The 21,563-nt window shown below is 34.4% G+C and overlaps 1 protein-coding gene across 1 annotated transcript in view; it reads left to right on the plus strand.

The window, feature by feature from the left end:
* Positions 1–21,563, plus strand: part of Synj (synaptojanin) — a 384,587-nt gene that overhangs the window by 195,044 nt on the left and 167,980 nt on the right. The window contains exon 14 of the mRNA XM_090410710.1: positions 9,808–9,948. Coding sequence (XP_090266836.1) covers positions 9,808–9,948 — 141 coding nt within the window. The remainder of the gene's footprint in view (positions 1–9,807; positions 9,949–21,563) is intronic.

The raw sequence follows: 21,563 nt of genomic DNA on the forward strand, positions 1-21,563 counted from the left end.
GAAGCACATAGCCACTTGCCTATAAATCTACACAGTTAGCCATCTTCGGTATGAAAATTGGAACAAAAGTGCAAGGATATTGCACCTGATTTCATCAGCATTGTTAATCCTTTTATGATGTATATTTCACATTTTGTTTTGATTTTTTTTAAATAATTGATTCCTACAATAGGCAGTAATTTTATGGATAAATTTTTTTTCACATAAATATCATTCAGTTTATAAAATATATACTCACCTGTATTTGCCTGTAAGCATTAACTGGACAAAGTGGAACAAATTTAATGTCTAGAGTGGTCCTACCAGAATCACACATATTCCTGACATTTTCTTCATTATCATCCCTTTGTCATGAGGCAGCATTTTATGAGACATCAGAAGTAGTGGACAAACATGCACAAACTTTTTTTTTTTTTTTTTTCAGATGATGTAAAACCTCCAATTTCTTCATCAGGTAGATGAAACATTGTCACTCTCAAACCTCAAATAGGTACATTACATGAAGATGCTGTCCATTTTTAATTTTGCTTGTCCATGAACTTGCAGTTGATAAATTATCTGGCTGCTATGTAATCTTCATAGTTAACCTTGTTTCAGAACTCCAGTGGCAGCAAGTATAGAAGCTCCCATTTCTCTAACCTCATGTTCACTTGCATTTTAGTCATGTCTGTGAGTTGTCTGTGTTTCAAGATCGCCGTTTGTTTGCAAGAAGTCTTCTAACACTTGATAGACTCTTTAATAGACCAGAACACTACAATGATCATATCACATGCTTCTTTAACAACTATTATTTTTATCTTAAAATTAAGCTAATTTTAGCAATAGCCTTTAGATAAGTTGACACCTGTAATGTATTTTGACTGTATGTATGATCCCCAAGTTTAAAGATAGGAGAACTGTTGTATAGTTTGGAGGTTTTTCAGATTTCCAGTATATGTCAAATTATGTGCTAAGTGTAATTAAAAGGATTGTCTTTTCATTTGGTCATCCAAGTTTGAAAGACCAAATTTGAAGAACAATTTTTGAAAATACAGGTAACCCTCGTATAACGCAGTACGATGGTTTCAATATAAGACAGTCTACAAACTGTAGTAACCCTTTATCTTTTCATATATTTTTCAACGTGTGACATAAAAATCAAATTTATCTTCGTTAATTTGCGTCTGCCTGCATCGGGCATGTAGTTATAAGTAGCTAATTTATATTAGGGGAAATACCCTTTAGCACACACATACGCCGATTGTTTACCATATAAAGTATTTATTGTTGAAAATTCTCTTCATTTTCTGCCAGGAAAGTGCATTAAAAATCATAAGTGTGTTAATCTCAAGCTGAGCACTTTATTTTTTAGTGAGTTACATACAATATGTCATGCTTTTTTTTTATGTAAAAAAAATTATTTTTATAGTAATGGCCACTTAGAGCACTTTTGCAATATATGCATTTGTTAATAGGGATAAACCCACCCACTGTAAACTGGCAAGGTAACAATTGAACAAGACTGAAGATACATTCGGTTTCGATCAGCACATGAGACTCAACCTTTGCAGACTTCTTCATAAGTCCTCCAATATCTTCAATAGTGAATTAATTGATGGGAATCAATTAATTTAAATGAGGAGGAACTGGTACAATTAATAGAGGATGTTGAACCAAATGGAGGTGAAAGTTCTGCCGAAGATTGTGATGAATCCGTTAAAGAATTCAGTTTAAAGAAATTAGTAGAAGGATTGGAATTGGCAAGAAAGTTATTTTATGGATAATGATCTCTCAATGGAGAGCTCTGGAAAATTCACGAGACAATTGGATTTTTGTTCAGCTCCGTATTATGAACTTAATAAAAAAATTGCAGCATAGTGGTAAGCAAGGTCTTATTACTGACTTCTTGATAACTAAACCAGCCGAAGTATGCAATGAGAATTATACAAATGATGTCCAAGAGATTTCAAGTGATGACGTCGTCTGGACACTCATAAATAAAGAACAGTGATGACGATTAAAATATGCAGCTTTTATTTTGCCTGAAACATTTATGCATTATGTGCAATGAAGTTTACGTACAATTTGTAATTTTTACAATTTTATACTATGTATTTGTTTCATAGTTTATATGTTTTCTTAACGTACTTGAATTACCTGAATTAAATAAAAATATATTTTTGTTGGATATGTCATTGTTTATATAATCTTAAAAGAAAAAAAAATGATTTCGGAACCTAACCCTACTTTTTTATGTGATCTGAGTCTCGCATAACGCGCCATTTTTGTGCAACCTAACATCCGCGTTATATGAGGGTTACTTGTAACATTCTTAATGTTTAAGAGTTTCTAGCTTTGGAGGTCTTGAGGATTGGAAAAATGGTGTTTTCCAAAAAATGAATACAAAGGATCCTGTGATTTCTATTCACCAACTCCAAGAAACTGCATAGAGTTAAGATTCCTTACATCACTAGTATCTCTAAACCTGTTTCAGAAATCTTAAAGAAATATAACTTGATGCCAACATTCTTTCTGATTAATATCTTTATTTTGGACAAACTGGTGGACAGGAGCATCAATCTTACATTGCTTATAATAAATTTGAAGTCGAACATGGTGTAAATACTGAACATGAATCTTCTGGTCACAAACCTGATTTCTTCATTAATATCATTTTAAATATAAAGGTTAATTTAAGGGAAGTGCTAAGACATTAGTACACCACTTGAACTTAAATTGAAACTATTGTTTATCTTAATTTTGGTAAAGATATAAAATTGTTTTGATTTAAGTCACCTACGGAGAATAAGACCCTCATCTTTATGGGAAACTTTCATTCTCCTTAGTTGTCACATTTTTTAGTATTATATTCATATCTCGGTGTAGTCACATATGTACACATGGCTAATATCATTTGAAATAATCCATTGCTCGCATTCTACCTTGTACACCCATTGTACGGATGATGACTTAATATGTTTTAAGCTGAAATATTTATAATGTTATTATCACCTCTGAAAACTGATTGTATGCTGCTGCTTCATGCCATTGTATGCCAATTATGTTAAGGTCTTGTTGGATATTGTCAGTTTATCTTATTTGGCAAGTATACAATTTTTCCTAACATCTGGATCACTCAACTTGTCCTGCATTCTGACAACATTGCCAAACCACCTTAGCCTTTAACTCGCACAGGCTGGTGCTAAGAGGTGACTGACCACCTCCTGATATATCACATCATTATTCACAAAGTCATACCATCTTACTCCCAAAATGCTCCTTATGTACTATTGATCATAGGAATTAAGTCTCTGATTATCACTTATAGAGTTCCCTCATCTTCACTCCATAATACAGATCATCATCATCATCAAATTCCTGCCATGTACCTTCAAGAGGTGTACAGGATATGATAGTACTACATGAAAAATTTACATCATTACCAACTTCCTATCTACAATTTTCCTCCAAATCAATCTGTTACTTGTCAAGACTCCATCATTATCAGATCTTATATTTCTATCATCTAAGGCACTTTGTACCATATCAATCCACTTATATCTTGGTCTTCCTCTGGGTCGCTTTCCTACCAACCTGGCAGAGAACACTTGCTTTGCTAATCTTTCCTCGCCCATTCTGTTTAAGTGACCATACCACCTGAGATTCATCATCATCATCAAATTTCTGCCATGTACCCTCAAGGGGTGTACAGGATATGATAGTACCACATGAAAAAAACTACATCATTACTAACTTCCTATATACAATTTTCCTCCAAATCAGTCTGTTACTTGTCAAGACTCCAACATTATCAGATCTTATATTTCTGTCATCTAAGGCACTTTGTACCATATCAATCCACCTATATCTTGGCCCTTCCTCTGGGTCTTTTTCATGCCAACCTGGCAGAGAACACTTGTTTTGTTAATCTTTCCTTGCCCATTCTGTTTAAATGACCATACCACCTGAGATTAGCTTTGCTAACACATTTCTGGATGCTAACAATGTTAAGTTCTTTCCTAATATCCTCGTTTTTAATATGATATTGCCATTGATGCCTCTAATCTTTCTCAGGACTCTCATATCTGCAGTCTTTGGTCAAGTGTTTTACTTCTGACCCAGCTCTCAGATCCATAAGTTAAAACTGGTTTGAACACTGTCCTGTATACAGCTAATTTAGTGTTACGAATTAGCTGTTTTCTGGTGAAATATCATCTACTCTTGCTGCCTTTCCCCATTTCAAGCCTTTGATGGCTTTTTCTGTTTAAGTATGGATATGTATTCCTGACTGCATGCCTGGTCAGTGTTTTTTATCACTGTGCTGTCATCACTGCTTTAGCAGTTTTAGCAATTTTTCAAAGTAATTACTCCATACTTCAAGAATATCTTTTTCTCCCATTTTCATGTCACCTTTATCATCTCTAACTCCTTTTACAGCCATCTTTTCTCCATTCCTAAGCTTCTTCAACAACCTCCAGAATATTTTGACACCTTCTTGATATTTATTTTCTATGTTCTTGCCAAAGTCCTCCAATGACTTTTGTTTAGTTTTACACACTGTTTAGCTTTCTTACATTTATCTCTGTATTCTCTAAGAGCACAAGCTGATTTATTTGCCAGGAACTTTTGATATGCTTTCATCTTTTCCTTCACTGCCTCTTTAACTTCCTGTGTCCACCATGGAGTTCTAATTTTTCTATCCTTGCAGACAACTTCACCACATGCCACTCTAGCTGATCAATCAGGGTTTTCGTCAAGGCTTGCCACTGAATCTCCAAGGTTTGGTTCCTGTTCTCGAACTCTTTGAATTTTTCTTCAATAATCTTTGTGTATTTTAGTCTACAGTTCACATCAGAGAGCTGCTCAACTTTTATTCGCTTTAAAACTTTCATACATGTTATTCTTTTCAATATGAAATTCAATTTTATCCTGCTCAAGACTAACTAGTGATCACGTCCAATTTCAAATCCTCTGTACACTCCGGTGTCCTGCACCAGGGAGAAAACATCACTATCAACAATAACATAGTCAATGAGACTTTTCTTATTCCTTGCCTCTTCTCTCTATGTGAATTTGTGCACATTTTTATGTTGGAACATGGTATTAGTAATAACCAGTCCATGTCCTGAGCAGAAATCTAACAGGTATTTGCTATTATTATTGGCTTTGCTCTTTTCTCCAAATTTTCCCAAATTATTTTTGTATATCTGACAATCATTTCCTACTCTGCTATTTAGATCCCTAACAAGGACTAACTTTTCCTTTTTCATTGTGTCAGTTGCTTTTTCTAAAGCATCAAAAAAATCCTCCACTTCTACCTTACATTTGTCAACAAAAAATACGAGGCTAATCTTCTTGAATGGCAGGCAGTCTCAAGTAGAGTAATGTGGGCAAATATGAGAATTGGGACCTGGACAATGAGACTTATTTGTGCCTATGGTCCCACAGAAGGAGATTAGCCTCTTATTTTGTGTTGAATATTATGGCTACTCCTTCTTTTCCTTGATTGTCATTGCCTGAATATAACATTTTGTATTTATTGCTCAGAAAGATCTCATCAGTTTTTGTCTTTTTTGTTTCAGTCACCCCTATTATGTCGATCTAGTACTTATCTAATTCCTCAGTTAGCTCAATTTCTTTGCCATTCAGGCTTCTTATGTTGATAGTACCTATCTTTAACTCTGGTGATGTTGAGTTGGGGTGTGTTTTCAGATTTGTTCCAGTAGGTGACTTTTCGCTGTTCGTCGTGGTTCCCTGGCGAAAACAACGGGTACCTTGTTTAACTGGGTGACGCCCCAGCCAGCATGTAATTTTGTCATGTTGTACCATCATTTTGTATTTTGGTTTAACCAATAAGAATACAATTTGATCGGCTTAATCCCAAATTGCAAGCCCATCCTCGTTCACTATCCAGGTAGATACTCAATAGGGTGCACCATGAGAAGGTGAGGATTGGGCATTAGGTCAGAAGCCCTGGTCGGTTCTCTGCATTCCTTTAAAGGCTGTGTGGAGGTCTCCTCTCAGTTAAACAGCTTTGACTCTTAAGCATCCCCATACAGAGAGCCAGATTATTACAAAAATTTTTCAGCACTTCTGAAGCTATTTTTATCTTCTACACTTCATTTCTCACCTCATCTCATCAGTATGTTACATAGCTATGACGTTCTATAGCACGCACACAGAGAAACACTTGAAGAAACACAGAGGACCCATTTTATTACCTGTTTTCATTACCTTTGTTTTCTCAGTATTGATAATCAAATCTAGTTGACTTCCAGCAGTTGCAGCAATGAAGAGAGTTCATTTGTCTCACATTATTAGTGAAGAAGGCCAAATCATCAGTATAATCTAAATTGATAATCTAAACCAATTTAATCTGCTGTCACATTCATCCTCTTGCAGAGTCTTGTTCATCACAAAATCATTTGCAAAAACAGTGACAGGTCACTCCTCTATAGTTATCCCAGTTCTTATTTTAAACTTTTAACCTGCGGAGGTTGTGACTGATCTGACAGATACAAACAAATTGTTTAATATAAATAATCTTACACATATCCAGTGTATAGCTTGGAGGTCATTACTAGCTGTGCATGCATATATTACGAGTGATATTCCACACTGTTTGTGGTCAGTTTTGGTTTAACACGTGTTATGTACAGGTGCGTGATATTTGATAGTAAATTGTATCTGAGAGATACCGCAAACTCCGATGTCAGTATAGTATTGGTTTAGTTTTTTTTTATTATTATTTACTGTTGAAAATGCCTGGAAAAATATGTGAATTAGATAATCCATCAGATGCTGAAGAGATTCGGCGAATGTTACTCGAGTCCGATGATGAAAATGATAATCAAATGTGAAAGTGATATTTGATAGTAAATTGTATCTGAGAGATACCACGAACTCCGATGTCAGTATAGTATTGATTTAGTTGGGGTTTTTTTTTTCTTTGTTCAATAATTTCTAGATTGTAACTGAAAATAAATAAACCATCATGCATTATACTTAGTTTTTTTATTTTATTTTATTTTTTTATTATAAGTTTTATCGCATTTTAGCACATACTAGTAATGAATGTATCTCTCAGATACACACGACCTATGCTGCAATTTTTTCAACCGCGACCTCCGCAGGGTTAAAGATGACAAAGCATATATCATCTTTATGTTAAAGATGATATATGCTTTATCATCTTTAACATAAGCCTTGCTGTTGCCATATAAAGCAGTCATGATGCTAATAAATATGTCAGGCATTCAATAAGCTCTTGCAGTCTTTCATAGGTTTCTGAAATTCTGTACATTTCTCGAGGATCTTCCCTTAGTTTGTACAGCTTCTTCCCGTTCTGAATCCTCCTTGCTCATTTCTAAGTAGCTTGTCAACCAGTCAAAGAGGACCTTACTTGTAATAGACATTTCATTGACACCTGTATAACTTTCACACACTGTGAAATCTTTCTTAAAAATGAGCACTATTATACTTCTGGTTAAGTCTCTGCTTTGATAGAAAATGGTCAGAATCTCATTTAGCTAAGTCATTATACTTTTCCTATATCCTTTTAGCATTTGTTCAGTAATCTCATCATATCCTGGTGATTTCTGAAGTTTTAATTTATTTATAGTCAACCTCAGATGGTTTAATAGAACTGATATCAAACTGGGAAATGGAAATAGTCTATTCACTAAGAATAATTGGATTACAAGACTGAATATTTGTTGAAGGATTATTAAAATACTCTGTCAACCTTGCTATGATGCAATCTTGCACTTCAGCTGGGTTTTTATTTTTATCTTTTAATGACTTGGCTCTATTCCCCCCCCCTCCCCTCACACACACATGCATATCCTATCAATAATTTCTTGTAGTCCTTTGCAATTATTCTCTTTAGCTACATTCTCTACCATATTGTCATACTAGGAGTTTTATCTTTGTGGCTTTTACTTGTTTATTCACTTCTCGAAATAATGAATTAAACAGTTATTTAGATAATTGTTTATTCATTATTTGGATGCACCTCCTGCCTCTTCTTGCATTCTCTTCTTTTTTTGCAATTAATTTTCCTTCTCTCACTCTTCAAATAATTCACTTTTTGCTTCTCTCTAATCCCTAAAATAAATTGACTATTTCATGCACAGCCTTCTTGAAGCCATCCCACATCTTGATCTTGTAGGCTAGCTTTTTTGTAACATCTGAGCAAATCAATCATTTTGGCAAATTCTGAGTATCACTAAATGCTTTGGTATTATCCAGTGACACATGCAGTGGATACATTTTTCTAAGCTTCATTTGCAATGTGTTCTTGACAAAGTAGCAGTGAGTTCCTATCTTTGCACTTCATTGTATTTTAGTGTTCCTTAGAGAACTTGCCCATTTACTCTTAATTAGGACATAATTAGTCATGTTCTTGTGGATATTATCAGTTGAAACACAAGTGTTTTTATAAATATTATTATGCTTGAAGTAGGTGGTGGTTATTCTCAGTTCATTTAGCTTACATAACTGAAGGAATCTGTCACCACTGTCGTTGCAATTACCAATGCAATATGGTCTAATTATGTCTGCTCAGTAATTGAAATCAGTGTCATTCGTGGCATTAAAATCCTCTAAAATGACTATCAATGCTCTTAAAACTGCTTAGTATATCCTGTATCTGATTAAAAAAGCACTCATTCTCTCTATCTTCAGAATCCTCATTAGTATCATATCAGCAAACCACATTGTGGTTCGCTGATATGCTACTGAATGTATTAGTTTTAAATTTAGGAGTTAGTAGCCTTCCTATAATTCAGTTACCCAAGAAGACCATTACTAGTATTTCCATTTCTGTTTAGAAATGGAAATACTTTGTTGATTTTTGCCATCCTCGCGTCCTGAGTACATGAATTGAGTACTGCCCTTCTGAATATCACTTTTACCTATCTGCCTTACTGTATAGAAAGAATCTCCAATTCATACATTAAGTAAAAATTTTGGTTCCATGTTATGTTCAGGTCCCTGTGGAAACTATAGTTTTACTAGGTCTGTGGAAGAATGATTTTTTGTTTCTACACCCTGAAAAATCAGCCTCCTAATCACAGGTTTGCAGCAGTAACCTATCTTCCCTTTAGCTTAAACATAAACCAACTGTCAGTCAAACATCAGTTGAAGTTGCCAGTACTTCCTGAAGTAGTAGACTACATGTACCTGTGATGGCCTCTGCTCTTAATAGTCACCAGCTGATATTAGTTATCCTGTCTAATAGTCTGTCAGAATTGGGCAACCCGAACAGTGATACAGCGATGTTTTTTCTTTCACATGCCTATCACTGCAATAGTGTTTATTCCATATCCAAATTTAAAACTACAATCAGCTTAAATGTTCAGATCAGATCCCTTTGAATTTGACCTTTCCTCGGTAGGGTGTAGTAATATTACAGCATTAGTTGGTACTTCCACCTGCTATAGATGTAGGAAGAAATACCAACCATAACCCCTTTTGGAATAGCAGGTCATTAGAAACTGGGATCCACTGAGAGAGGCTATATTTTGCAGTGACTTTCAGTGACTTTTCCGACCTTAATTGAATACTCATAAATTGTACAGCACAATATTAAGATGCTATTTGTGAAGGTCCTTAATGTTTTACTTAATAAAATTCTGACAGAAGTACCAAAAAATGTGAATCATGTTACTTGGGTTATAACTTTTATGTGCATACTAGTCTAATTGGATTATAGATCCTGTTGCTTGGCTAAAATAATTTGATCTGAAATGGTATTTTCATCCATAAATTTATTTATTTGCAGTTTTTCTAGAACTATAATATATAAGTATTACTTTTAATTTTTAGTACTACAAATCAACGGGAATGGATGGTAGAACTTCAGAAAACCATTTCTCGTGATCGCAGCTATATTCTCATAACTTCTATCCAGCTAGTTGGTGTTTGTCTTTTTGTTTTTGTGCAGCCACAACATGCTCCATTTGTAAGGTAACAAATTTTTATTTGCTGTAGTGAAGAGTAAGTATTTCATAATTGTGTTAAGTAACATGCATGATTTTATTGTATTATAGTGTGTTAAATAAATATTGCAGTTCCAGTATATCAATCAAATTTTTTTTTTTTTAAAATATGGAATGGCAGTGCTGCTTAATGCATTTATAGTGTGTAGGTGGAGAGAACCTGGTGTATAATGAAGTGGTTGCATAATCTATGTTAGCAAGAAATGTATTTTAATTTTCCTTAAAAAAAAAAAAAAATATATATATATATATATATATATATATATATATCTTACTACTTGACATTTAGAAACTGAACAAACATATGGATAAATTAAGTTAATGATACACTTGTTATTTAAAAGTATGGTGAGGAAGAATCATATAATTTGTTTTAAATCTGGATAGATTCCACCAGAAAAATTTAGTTAATATTTGAATTAGAACCGAACTGTATATTTCCTATATCTGATTCAATTACACCTAAGACTGAGCTAGATTTTCAGAAGGATACCCTACTTTAAATTGAAACTCAATCATAAACCGAATAATATATATCAGGAATCATGCATATCAGCATGATTCCTGATATTACATGTAGAACCATTATGGAAGCACCATGAATTTACCCTACAGGGAATACATTTCAATGTATTCCCTGTAGGGTAAATTTTGAAATAACATTTTGAAATTTTGAGTCGTTTTGAAATAACATGACACAAGGTCATATGTTAGATCATCCAAAACCCCCTGCATTTAGCAGGATAAATACCAGGTATATCTGTTGAAGGGGCACAATATATTTGTTTAACTCAATACATATTGTAAAACTTTGAGCTATGTCATTGAAAAATAAAACACTTCTTTTGGACCTCTACAACCATCATGTACTTTTTTGAGCAGAAAACAAGGTTGTTCTTCAATGAAGCTGAGCCTGAGAAGAAAAAGTGACATTTCAAAATAACTATATGAAAATTAGTTATTATGCAGACTTCATCTGCCAACTTAGTAAAAGAAATGTACTTCCATAATAGCATACATATTTAAGACCTCTGGGAGGAGGATTACATGCTACTTGGAATGGAATAAATAATTATTAAACTGTTTACATGCTAATGTTTTACTAGCTCAAGCTAACATCTTTATTTTAAAAGACAATAAAAGACAAGTAACCTAAAAAATAAAGAAAGGCACATACTTGATGCTGTGTGAGAATTGTGATCTGTAATTTTTACTTTTGGAACGATGTTAAGATAAGGCATGTACCAAATTTTGATTAAAACTAGTTAGTTTGGTTACAGTTCACTGGGTTTTGTATGATTGCTCTTAAGAATAGTATTCATGATCTAATTGTGATACATTACACAAATCTAATATGGTTAGCTTTGTGTAATAGCATTGCTTTGTCAGATAAAGTGATCTTTTTCCAGGGTATGATGTATTAATCCATTCTGATGTTATTTATCCCATACATTCATTTTTGCATTTACCAATACCTGATAAGTTACTCTCAAGTGGTATATTGATATGATAGTACAACATGATTGTTTACATTGTTATTATTTTCCTATCAAATTTTCTTCCAAATTAATCTGTTATTTATCAGAACTTCAGTTGTCAGATCTTATATTTTGGTCTTCTAGGACACTTCTAACTGCTTCAGTTTACTTACAACTTAGTCTTCCTCCATTTTTTTTCCCTACTCTCTTGGTATCAAACATATGTTTTGGATCCATTCTCTACTTCACACATATTCATCAACAACCATGGGTCCAATGCCTGTAGGTGTCTGATGCCATCTTGATATGATTCTTCCATTGCATTCTATTTTGTGCAAGATGACTCAATTTGTGTATAGAGTTTCCACACCATTTGACAATGTCACCGCCACATTCTCTGTTTGGTCTTCCTTTTTTGTTCTTTCCTTCAATCATCCCAAACAGCAGCATTTTTATTTTCCTCTCATCGTTCATTCTACATATATGGCCAAAGAGACATAGTTCCTTTTGATTATTTTCTGGATCAGGTTTTCTTTTGGTTGTCTGTAGATTTCCTCATTGTTCACTTTCTGGATCCAGCTTGTTCTCAAGATCTTTCTATAGCACTTCCTCTCAAATGCTGATATCCTCCTTTCAGATTTCAGAAGTACCCAGGCCGCACATCCATAGAGCATGCTACTGAAGATACAGGTTTCTACAATGCACAGTTTAGTTTGCATCTTTATAGCTCGGCTCTTCCATATTTTGTCCATGGCTTTTAAAATACTTGTTGCTCTGGCTATTCTAATTTTTATCTCTTTTTTGGGGTCATGTGGCATCCAAGATATGTGAAGTGTTCCACATTTTCCACTTGAAATCTGTCTGTGGTAGCTCTGTTCAGTAACTCCTGTTGTCCAAATATCATTGTTTTAGTTTTTTCAAAGTTGACATTTAGTCCATATCTTTTTCCTTCTGTGTATAGTGTTTGCAATGTCTGTTCCAGCCTTGCTGCATCTTCTTCAATCAGGATGATGTCATCTGCAAAGAAGAGGTATTTTATTCTTATGCCATTTGTTTGGATAAGCTTTTCTCTCTCCCATTCTCTGCTTCGCACACATTACTGAATGCTATGTCATATTTCTTTCTAATAACTTCATTTTTAATATGTGATACTGCCATCGATGCTATTCATGATTTCTAGTTTTGATCAGCTGCTTTATTTCTAGTTTAGCTCTCATATCTAGATTAAATTAGAGAGTATCTAGAGTAAATTAAAATGGTTTGAACGCTGTCTTTATGTAAGACTGCATTCATGCCAATTTTAACTCATGAATCCAATAGTTAGATTAGAAATAAAGTAGTTGATTAAAGACTGGTAATCAAATTGCTGCACTGCTGATTTAGTCGTTTGGCATATTTTTCTCTTATTCCCTATAAGTGTATTCACCTCCCTGCCATACCACCTTTGCTTATTTCTTGTATGTCTTTCCATTATTTAATTTGCCATCTTCACTAAACATGATTCTTCATGTTTAGTGAATTAAAGTATTAGTTTATCAAATTAGTACTTTAAATGTTTTTTTGTTCTGTAAGTTCTGCATTTAGAATGCAGATAATGTTTTCTATGTTACTGCCTATTTTCATAGTTCTTATCTTTTTATTGCTGATATCCATTTCAAATTTGTTACAGTACTTATTCAGTTTAGTTGATGAATCCTAAAGAGTTGCACTGGATTTATTTAGAAGTATAACATCTAAAAAAAAAAAAATCTTCTATATGAGTTTCAAGAATTTCCACAAGAAATGCAAAATAATTCATATAGATGCTCTTATAAAAAATGTGTTTTTTATGTTTCAAAGTATATGAATATATCAGCAACAATTTTATTGAATCAAACTTACTAATTATAGGAAAGTTATTTATCACACCACTGCTGGAAGTGTTCGGTACAGTATAAATTTTGAAGGCATTGAATGCAATACTATTATTTCTTTATGCTTCGGATAACATACTCTGCATTGCTTTTTTGGAGTGATATATTTATATTTGTTCAAACAAAAATAAATACTGTTTGAACAGTGATTCAAGAACTAAGGCACAGACAAGCTTTTCAAGTTTTCCTTGCATCCAGTATGAGGATTACTGGCAGTGAATTTGTCTCGAGTAGCAATTTCTTCTGAATTATACATTTCCAGAATTTGTTGTACAATTGTTATGATATATATGACTTTAAAGTAAATTTTCTATTTGTGAACAAGATAAATATTTAGCTGAATTTATTTAAATTAAGGGGATATTAAATTCCACATTGTTTTAAAACCATGAATAAGAAACTCAAAGATCAGAATCAAAGAGTTTCATGCCAAATATAGTAACTATAAACGTATCGGCAACTACTAGCGTAAGCTAAAGCACATAGTTCAAGTATGTGGTACAAACTAGGGCAACTCGTTGCAAAGGTGGAGAAAGTTCTCCACCTTTGCAATGTTCTGATCGTTCTGAAAGTTCTGATCGCTATTCTTAGTATTTTCCATAATGTAAAACCCATCTCCTAGGAGATGTATGATGTTATACATTATGTTGGGAGGTCACTACTCAGACCGGTTTCGATCTTTATTGAGATCTCATCAGTGAGTAGCTAGACCAAAGTATAATACTAAGGGTATAGCGAAAAGAACTTACATACGCTGCTATACAAGTTGCCAAAAAGGTGCACCCATAAATTATTTAAAATAAAGAGCCAATAGGCTTCATTACAGCAATGTAAAACATTATTTAAATTAAGGGGATATTAAATCCCACAGTGTTTTAAAACCGAATAAGAAACTCAAAGATCGGAATCAAAGAGTTTCATGCCGAATATAGTAACTATAAACGTATCGGCGACTACTAGCATAAGCTAAAGCACATTGTTCAAGTACGTGGTACAAACTAGGGCAACTCGTTGCAAAGGTGGAGAAAGTTCTGATTGCTATTCCTACTGTTTTCCATAATGTAAAACCCATCTCCTAGGAGATGTATGATGTTATACATTATGGTGGGAGGTCACTACCCAGACCGGTTTCGATCTTTATCGAGATCTCATCAGTGAGTAGCTAGACCAAAGTATAATACTAAGGGTATAGCGAAAAGAACTTATATACTCTGCTATACGAGTTGTCAAAAAGGTGCATTCATAAATTATTTAAAATAAAGAGCCAATAAGCTTCATTTTGGCGATGTAAAACATTTAAATAATAGCAATCAGAACTATCAGTATTTAGATAAATCAGTATTCCAATATAAAATGCAAGAAACATAAATACAGGTAGATCCTGACTCGTAAATTCTGATTTATGTGAATTATTCTGAAAGGGCTATGGAAAAAAATTTAAGTTATAAAAATTTTTTTAAACTCTTCTGATCCTCATTACTCCTAAAATCTAACAGTAGTTTTCTGCAAGGCACTCATTACAATGTTGTACATGCATGTGACCTCAGTTTCGCTGTGTTTACTATTGAACAACATGCTCTGTATTTGTGTTCATACACTTTAATAATTTTAGTGTTTTGTTTGTGCCATGACAAAGTATAGGCTTGACTGGAAAAAGGAACAGAAGTAGAAAAGTGATCCCATCCATAAATGCACCAAAATTGATGTGGGATGAAAATTATAAAGAAATATGAAGATGGAAAGCAGTTAGAGAAGATGAATTCTAAAGCCTTGTGTTTTTTTAAAAAGTCCAAAGATAAGCAGATAATTTGACCTATTATTGAGAGATTTGTGAATGAAAGAAAGAAGCCTCTGTTCATCATCTCTTGATAATTTCATAAGGAAGGTCAAACAGCCAAATAAAGCATATTTTAAAAAAAATTATTTTCCTGTTTTTTCATACCATTTATACTGTGTTATATATTACTTTGCATTATTAATTGCATATTGAAACATAATTTGTCTGTGCACCCTGTGAATGAAACTGACATAAAAAGAACCTTTGTTGTTATTATTATTATTATTAAGAGACCTCTAGGGAATCAGGGACTCATCAAAAGAGGCCGCATGCTACACACAACATCTATCATACTTGCTCTGGAATTCATTCACACTGCTTGCACACACCACATCACATCCAATGTCAATCCATTTTAATCATGCATCACACTATCAGAAATAATCTAGCCGTAACCCCCTTATTAGCGACATTCATTCTCAGCTTCCTAGGATGCCCTCTGGTCCTTTTGTATGACCCTTTCAGAAGTTTCTAAGCCTCAATCATATCACCCTCTTTCTCCTGTTATACTAGTGTCTGCAGTCTAAAAATTCTCAGTCTGTCTCCATAATTGGTATTCCACAATCCTGATATCATTTTTAACACTCTTCTTTGCACTCTTTCCACTGTATCAGAATCGCAACAGAAACCAGACCTGCACACAATAGTCCAACTGAGGTCTTATCAAGGCCTTGTAAAGAGGCAAAATGACATCCTTACCTTTACATGTGAAAGTTCGTCTCAGCATTGCAATTATCTTTTGAGTTGTATTTGCAATCTTTGCTACATGGCTGCTTAACTTCAACCTTGCTACCTACTAACTCTAAGATCCCTAGCTTAATCAGTTTCTTCTAGCATAACCCCACCAATACAATAAGACAGTGGATATCTAATCACGCCAAAGTATATGAATTTGCATTTACTGACGTTGAACTGATATCCATTATCACATGCCCACAATTCCAGCCTATTCAAATCATTCTGCAAGTAGTGCATATCAGCCTCATTCCTGATTACCCTACCTATCTTTGTATCATTAGCAAATAGCTGTATGTCACCTGTCAAATCCTTCTCAAATCCTTCTAAATATCATTAATATACAGATTGAATGACAGTGAACCAAGAACTCATCGTTGTCATACACCACTGGTTACCTTAAATACTGCAAACTCACATCCCCCATATAACAGTTTTTGATATCGGTCAGTCAGCCATCCTCTTATCCATGCTAATATTTTATAATCTAAACCCATATTCTCCAATTTATTTAACAATCTTTGTATATATATACCTATATTTGTATCATTAGCAAATAGCTGTATGTCACCTGTCAAATCCTTCCAAATATCATTAATATACAGATTGAATAACAGTGACCCAAGAACTCATCGTTGTCATACACCACTGGTTACCTTAAATACTGCAGACTCACATCCCCCATATAACAGTTTTTGATATCGGTCAGTCAGCCATCCTCTTATCCATGCTAATATTTTATAATCTAAACCCATATTCTCCAATTTATTTAACAATCTTTCATGCTGCATTCTGTTGAAAGCCTTAGCAAAATCCAAAAGTATCATGGTATATCCATTCCCCCTTGTCCGGTTCAATGATAACATTATTATAGAATGTGAGCAAGTTGCTAAAACATGACCTTCCCTTAGTAAACCCATGTTGTTCATTGCAAAGTAGAGATTCTCTGTCAAACCATTTCTGAATGGGAGCCTTAACCAATTTTTCTAAGTCTTCACCACCGCTCCTGAGCTACTGATTGGTCGATGGTTGGATACATCGATCTTTGTACCACTGTTGTGCAATTGGATTACTATACATTCTTTCCACTCCGGCAGAATCTTCCCTGTTTTGAAACTCAAATTATATAACCTGATCAAAGGAATAGCCAGTTCAGTTGAACACTATTATAGCACTCGTGCTGATATCGCATCAGTTCCTATTTCTGAGTTCTTATTCAGTTTGTGCAACAGCTCTAATACCTCCTCTTCATATACCTGAGTTTCTTCATTCAGAGAGGTAGCAGTGAACTCGATGTTGTGTACACCAGGTTGATAGCTTTTAGCAAAATGGGCACTCATTAGTTAAACAAGCTCTTCTGCCTGTTACCTTTACACCATCTGCATTTAGAAGAGTTATTCTTTCATATTCATTCTTTCTTTAACTTGCAGCATATCAATAGAATTCTTGTGGGATGTCTTTAACTTGCCAGTTTCTTTTCATACTCAGACTTTGCTTTCTGTACAACAGTTATGATTATTCTAGCCTGCTACTTATAATTTTCATAATGGACATCATCCTTATGCACACTGTATTCCTTCCACATCATCCGTAAGAATCTCTTCTTAATAAGGTTACACATCCATTTGACTCCTACCCTATTTATTCTTTAAACTCTTGGGACACATTCTGATATTGCATCATTTAAGTATTCTTTAAATGCTTCCCATGCACTGTTGATATTTTTCCCATCCGACAACCAATACCATTTCACTGAATTCAGTATATTCCTCAATTGTTCATAATTTTGTGCTTTTTAGTTCAGTCATAACCTTTTTTTGAATGGAACAATCATAAATTTATTCACTTCAGAAGTGAGTTCTGCATGATCACTCTCACCAACCAGGGGCAGAATAGTAATGTCTTTAACTGAAACACTCTCTGATACTATAATCAAATCTAATACTTTGACCTCGAGTTCCTTCTGTCACATGCTGCTTGAGGAAGCTGTCTCGCAGCAATTCATTAAATTCGGTTTCATTCTTCTCATGACATTTTACTGCTACCAATCAATGTTTGGATAGTTAGTCTCTCATTATGATTACTCTTTTTGTGCTCATAGTCTCTATTTGGTGATGTATTTCTTCATCATCATCAACTAATTCACCATGTCTGTAACAAAACTGCACTATGTATTTGATCCTGTAAGATTCCATCTCATAAACTCACCGGTACATGAAATACTGTTACTGGCACTGCAGTTGTAAGTCTTGACTAACCGGATTCAAGTAATCTAATATCATTAGCAGCGTGTCCCCTCAATCTTCAATTAAAGCTGCACAGTAAAACCTTTGTGCTGATTTCTTTGACCATTGAAGATGATGTCAGTAGATTTTCTTCAATTGTTTCAAGGATGTAGTGTACCAACCTTCTGTGATACAATGTCTTCAAATTTTTTTATGATTCCCATGTCCAGTAGCTATACCAGAGATGTGGTATTAGCAGGAAGGAATTCAAGTTAAATGTTTTTCAAACAATCTAATTGAGGATGTGCCACACAATTGTCCAGAAGAAGACTAATTTTTCTTAAATTTCATTGCAATTCTTCATCCCAACTCATTAGCTATTCCTGAAAAATAACAGAAGTCATCCATGCATTCTTGTTGGCATAATACAAAACTACAAACTTCCATTCTAAGCCCTTTAAAGCATCAAGGCTTGGCGCTTATTTTCCAATAATGTCTGTTTGTCACTTCCTGACATATTGTAGCATCACAACATGGTAATGCAATCCATTGGCTTTTTTTTGAACCTGACAGCAGTGCAAGTTTATAGCTCAGGGACCTCTGTGGTGTGGCACAGTAAAACAGACCTGTTTCGTCAGCATCATAGATTTAATCCTATGAGCAGTGCATTAGGATTAAAATCAGGCAAGTTGTTAGATTGACAAAAAAAAGACATTTATTTATTTATCAAATCAGTCTTAGTACAAGTACCATTAATTTCTAGTTAAAAATCAAAACTATCCTTCAGATCGAATTCAATTAAGTAATACAAATTCACCCTTAACATTGCATTACATGACTTAAAATCTCAATTGAAACTAAATAAGAGTTCCAACTTGTAGCTTAACATTCTAGTTGGAATCAACACTTCCTGAGGCTTAATGAATTATCAGACTAAGTACACCACAAAGCATAAACAAATTCCTATACAACTTTCCTTTCTAGAACATACGGTTCCACCTTTTTCTACTTGCTTTAGCCCTAAAGTCCTTTCCTTTAAAAGTCCTTTCCTTTAATGTAACTTGATTAACTAGAAAGTTCCTTGCACGAACATGAATAATCCCTCTTAGAACTTAAGCTTAATAGAACAAAATTTTAACATTACCAGGAACTGCAGAAATACTTCGTCTTCTTCTTATTCGTCTATGGAGTGTTTTCATCTTGGTGATCATGTGTCTGCTTGATTTTGTCTGAAGAAATCAATTGGGGGCTTGGACATGGTTTGCCTCCTTCGATGTAAGCCATTCTAGCCTGCCGCTATCGGATTGAGTGGTTTGGTATAACTTGTTGGTCTGTGCTGTGCCTTCCGCAAGGCCGAAGGCTGTACTCTCTGAATTGCTGCTTGACCATGGGCTGCCTCACTACATGTCCGCGCGCTCCTGCAACCTTCCAAGGGAATCCTGGAACTCGAATCTGTAAAATGAAGAAAAAGGAAAAAAGTCCCGAGCTGGTGCTGACAAGCTCTATATATCCGAGGTGCGATGTGTTTCTTCCTACGTCACGTTCTTCTCCTTTTTTGCTCTTGTCACCTAACTTCTCCAGCACCCAGTGTGCTTCACCAGAAACTTCTGCATGCAATTCAACTCTGGTGCACGTGTTTGCCTCAGATCGTCAATGCTTAATCCAATTACCTAGCTTGCATTATGATTCAGATAGTTACACATTAACAGAAGGTTCACATATTTTAACTTCTGATAATTTTAACAATGACCAACAACAGTAAAATGGATAGAGAAAATTACTTGAATTATAAATGGTGTCGGTAATTTACATTCAGCTTTCTGTTCTCTGATGCACAATTATTAGCTCCGGGAATGTTGTTACTCGTTAAATCTGAATGAAATAATTATGAAATAAATTCTCTTTCATTCAGAATTTAACAGTACTATCATATCCTGTACACCCCTTGAGAATAAATGTCAGGAATTTGATGATGATGATGTACCTTTAAAGCTCACATGGCCCAGCTTTCTAGCTAACTCTTCTGATTTGGTTTTTAACATTTGATCATTTATACGTATGCTATGCCCAGTTTCATTAGAGAACAAGAGTGTCCTCAACATCTGGATCCTTGCTTTCTAGCTTCCGTTTTTTGGGATTTTCCCTGTTGTCTATCACGCAATACCCATTCTTCTCACAGTTTGTCCTTCTGGCCTAACAAACGTGATTATTTGTTATCTCTGCCAGCTAACAATGACTGATTTTAAACAGTTGGCTTTTTTGTTTGCTGATTAAGGTAGCTTTTATCTGCTAACGTTAGATCTTTCCTTGGTATCTTGACAGGGGCCATATAAAAAGAAAAAAAATATTAAATTGCTACAATGTTTGTTACACTTTTTACTAAAAAATTAACACACATTGTTTTAATCAGAAGTACCCTACCTAGCAGTTACTGTAAGTAGAATCATTACACTGTCAAAATGTGCGTCCTCTCTACTCTGTATCCAGGCACTCACTGACAGCAGCACTCAGTGTAACTCACTACATGTGCACCATCTACAGCCACTGTCCCAATAAAGTGGCCCAAATAAATGAAGCAACTTTGGGTTATATTCTCGACTTGTTTCCGTTCTTCAATATTTGTCTCAAATAAATGAACTCCCCAATTATCTGGAATCTACTGTGTGTGCGCGCGCGCACGTGCGTGCAGCCATGCAGTCTTATCATTTGCACCCTTAATAAATTACTCTCTCATTTCAGAGTGGTTTAACTCCTAATTTCAAAATAAAGAAAATAGCTGAAACTAATTCATAAATCGAACTTGCACAAAGATTTGTGTTCCAGGATTGAGTCTTTAAATATCTTCATAACCAAAAGAAATATATTTAATTTACTATTAATAATAGTAAAAAATACATACTTATCATTTATTCATGTATGAATAGGGGGGGGGAAAATATACACACACACACACACACATTAATATAACAAAAACTTATGGCGAGTTTTCTAGAATGTTAGATATGATATTCTATTAGATGAAAGTGAGTCAAGTTGCTCTATTTTTTCAAAATGGTAGGTATCAGATGTTTTGTGAGCCTCATCTTCAAAAAGAAGAGTGCTTATGTATTGTCAAAACTTTTGTTGGTCTTTCTCTGTGTCCATTAGTTGGCCTGTAGAGAGCAAGAGCACTGAATGTAAGTGAAGGTGGATGTCTATGTTGGTGTCCCAACTTTCTCAATTGACGTTTTTGGATTTCTATTAAAGATTTTTGCTGGCATTCTTCAGGAATGACAGTATTAAGAATGTGAGCTTGTCGGTATATCCTTCTATTGTTAGAAAGTATGCTGTCCCAAAACTGCTAATGGTATTAACCTGCTGTTGAGTAGTGTCCAATGTCTGGCCAATATATGTAA

This window comes from Typopeltis vanoorti, chromosome 20 (genome assembly GCF_054136105.1).
Source record: "Typopeltis vanoorti isolate ZY-2024b chromosome 20, IOZ_Tvanoo_1.0, whole genome shotgun sequence".
Taxonomy (NCBI): domain Eukaryota; kingdom Metazoa; phylum Arthropoda; class Arachnida; order Uropygi; family Thelyphonidae; genus Typopeltis; species Typopeltis vanoorti.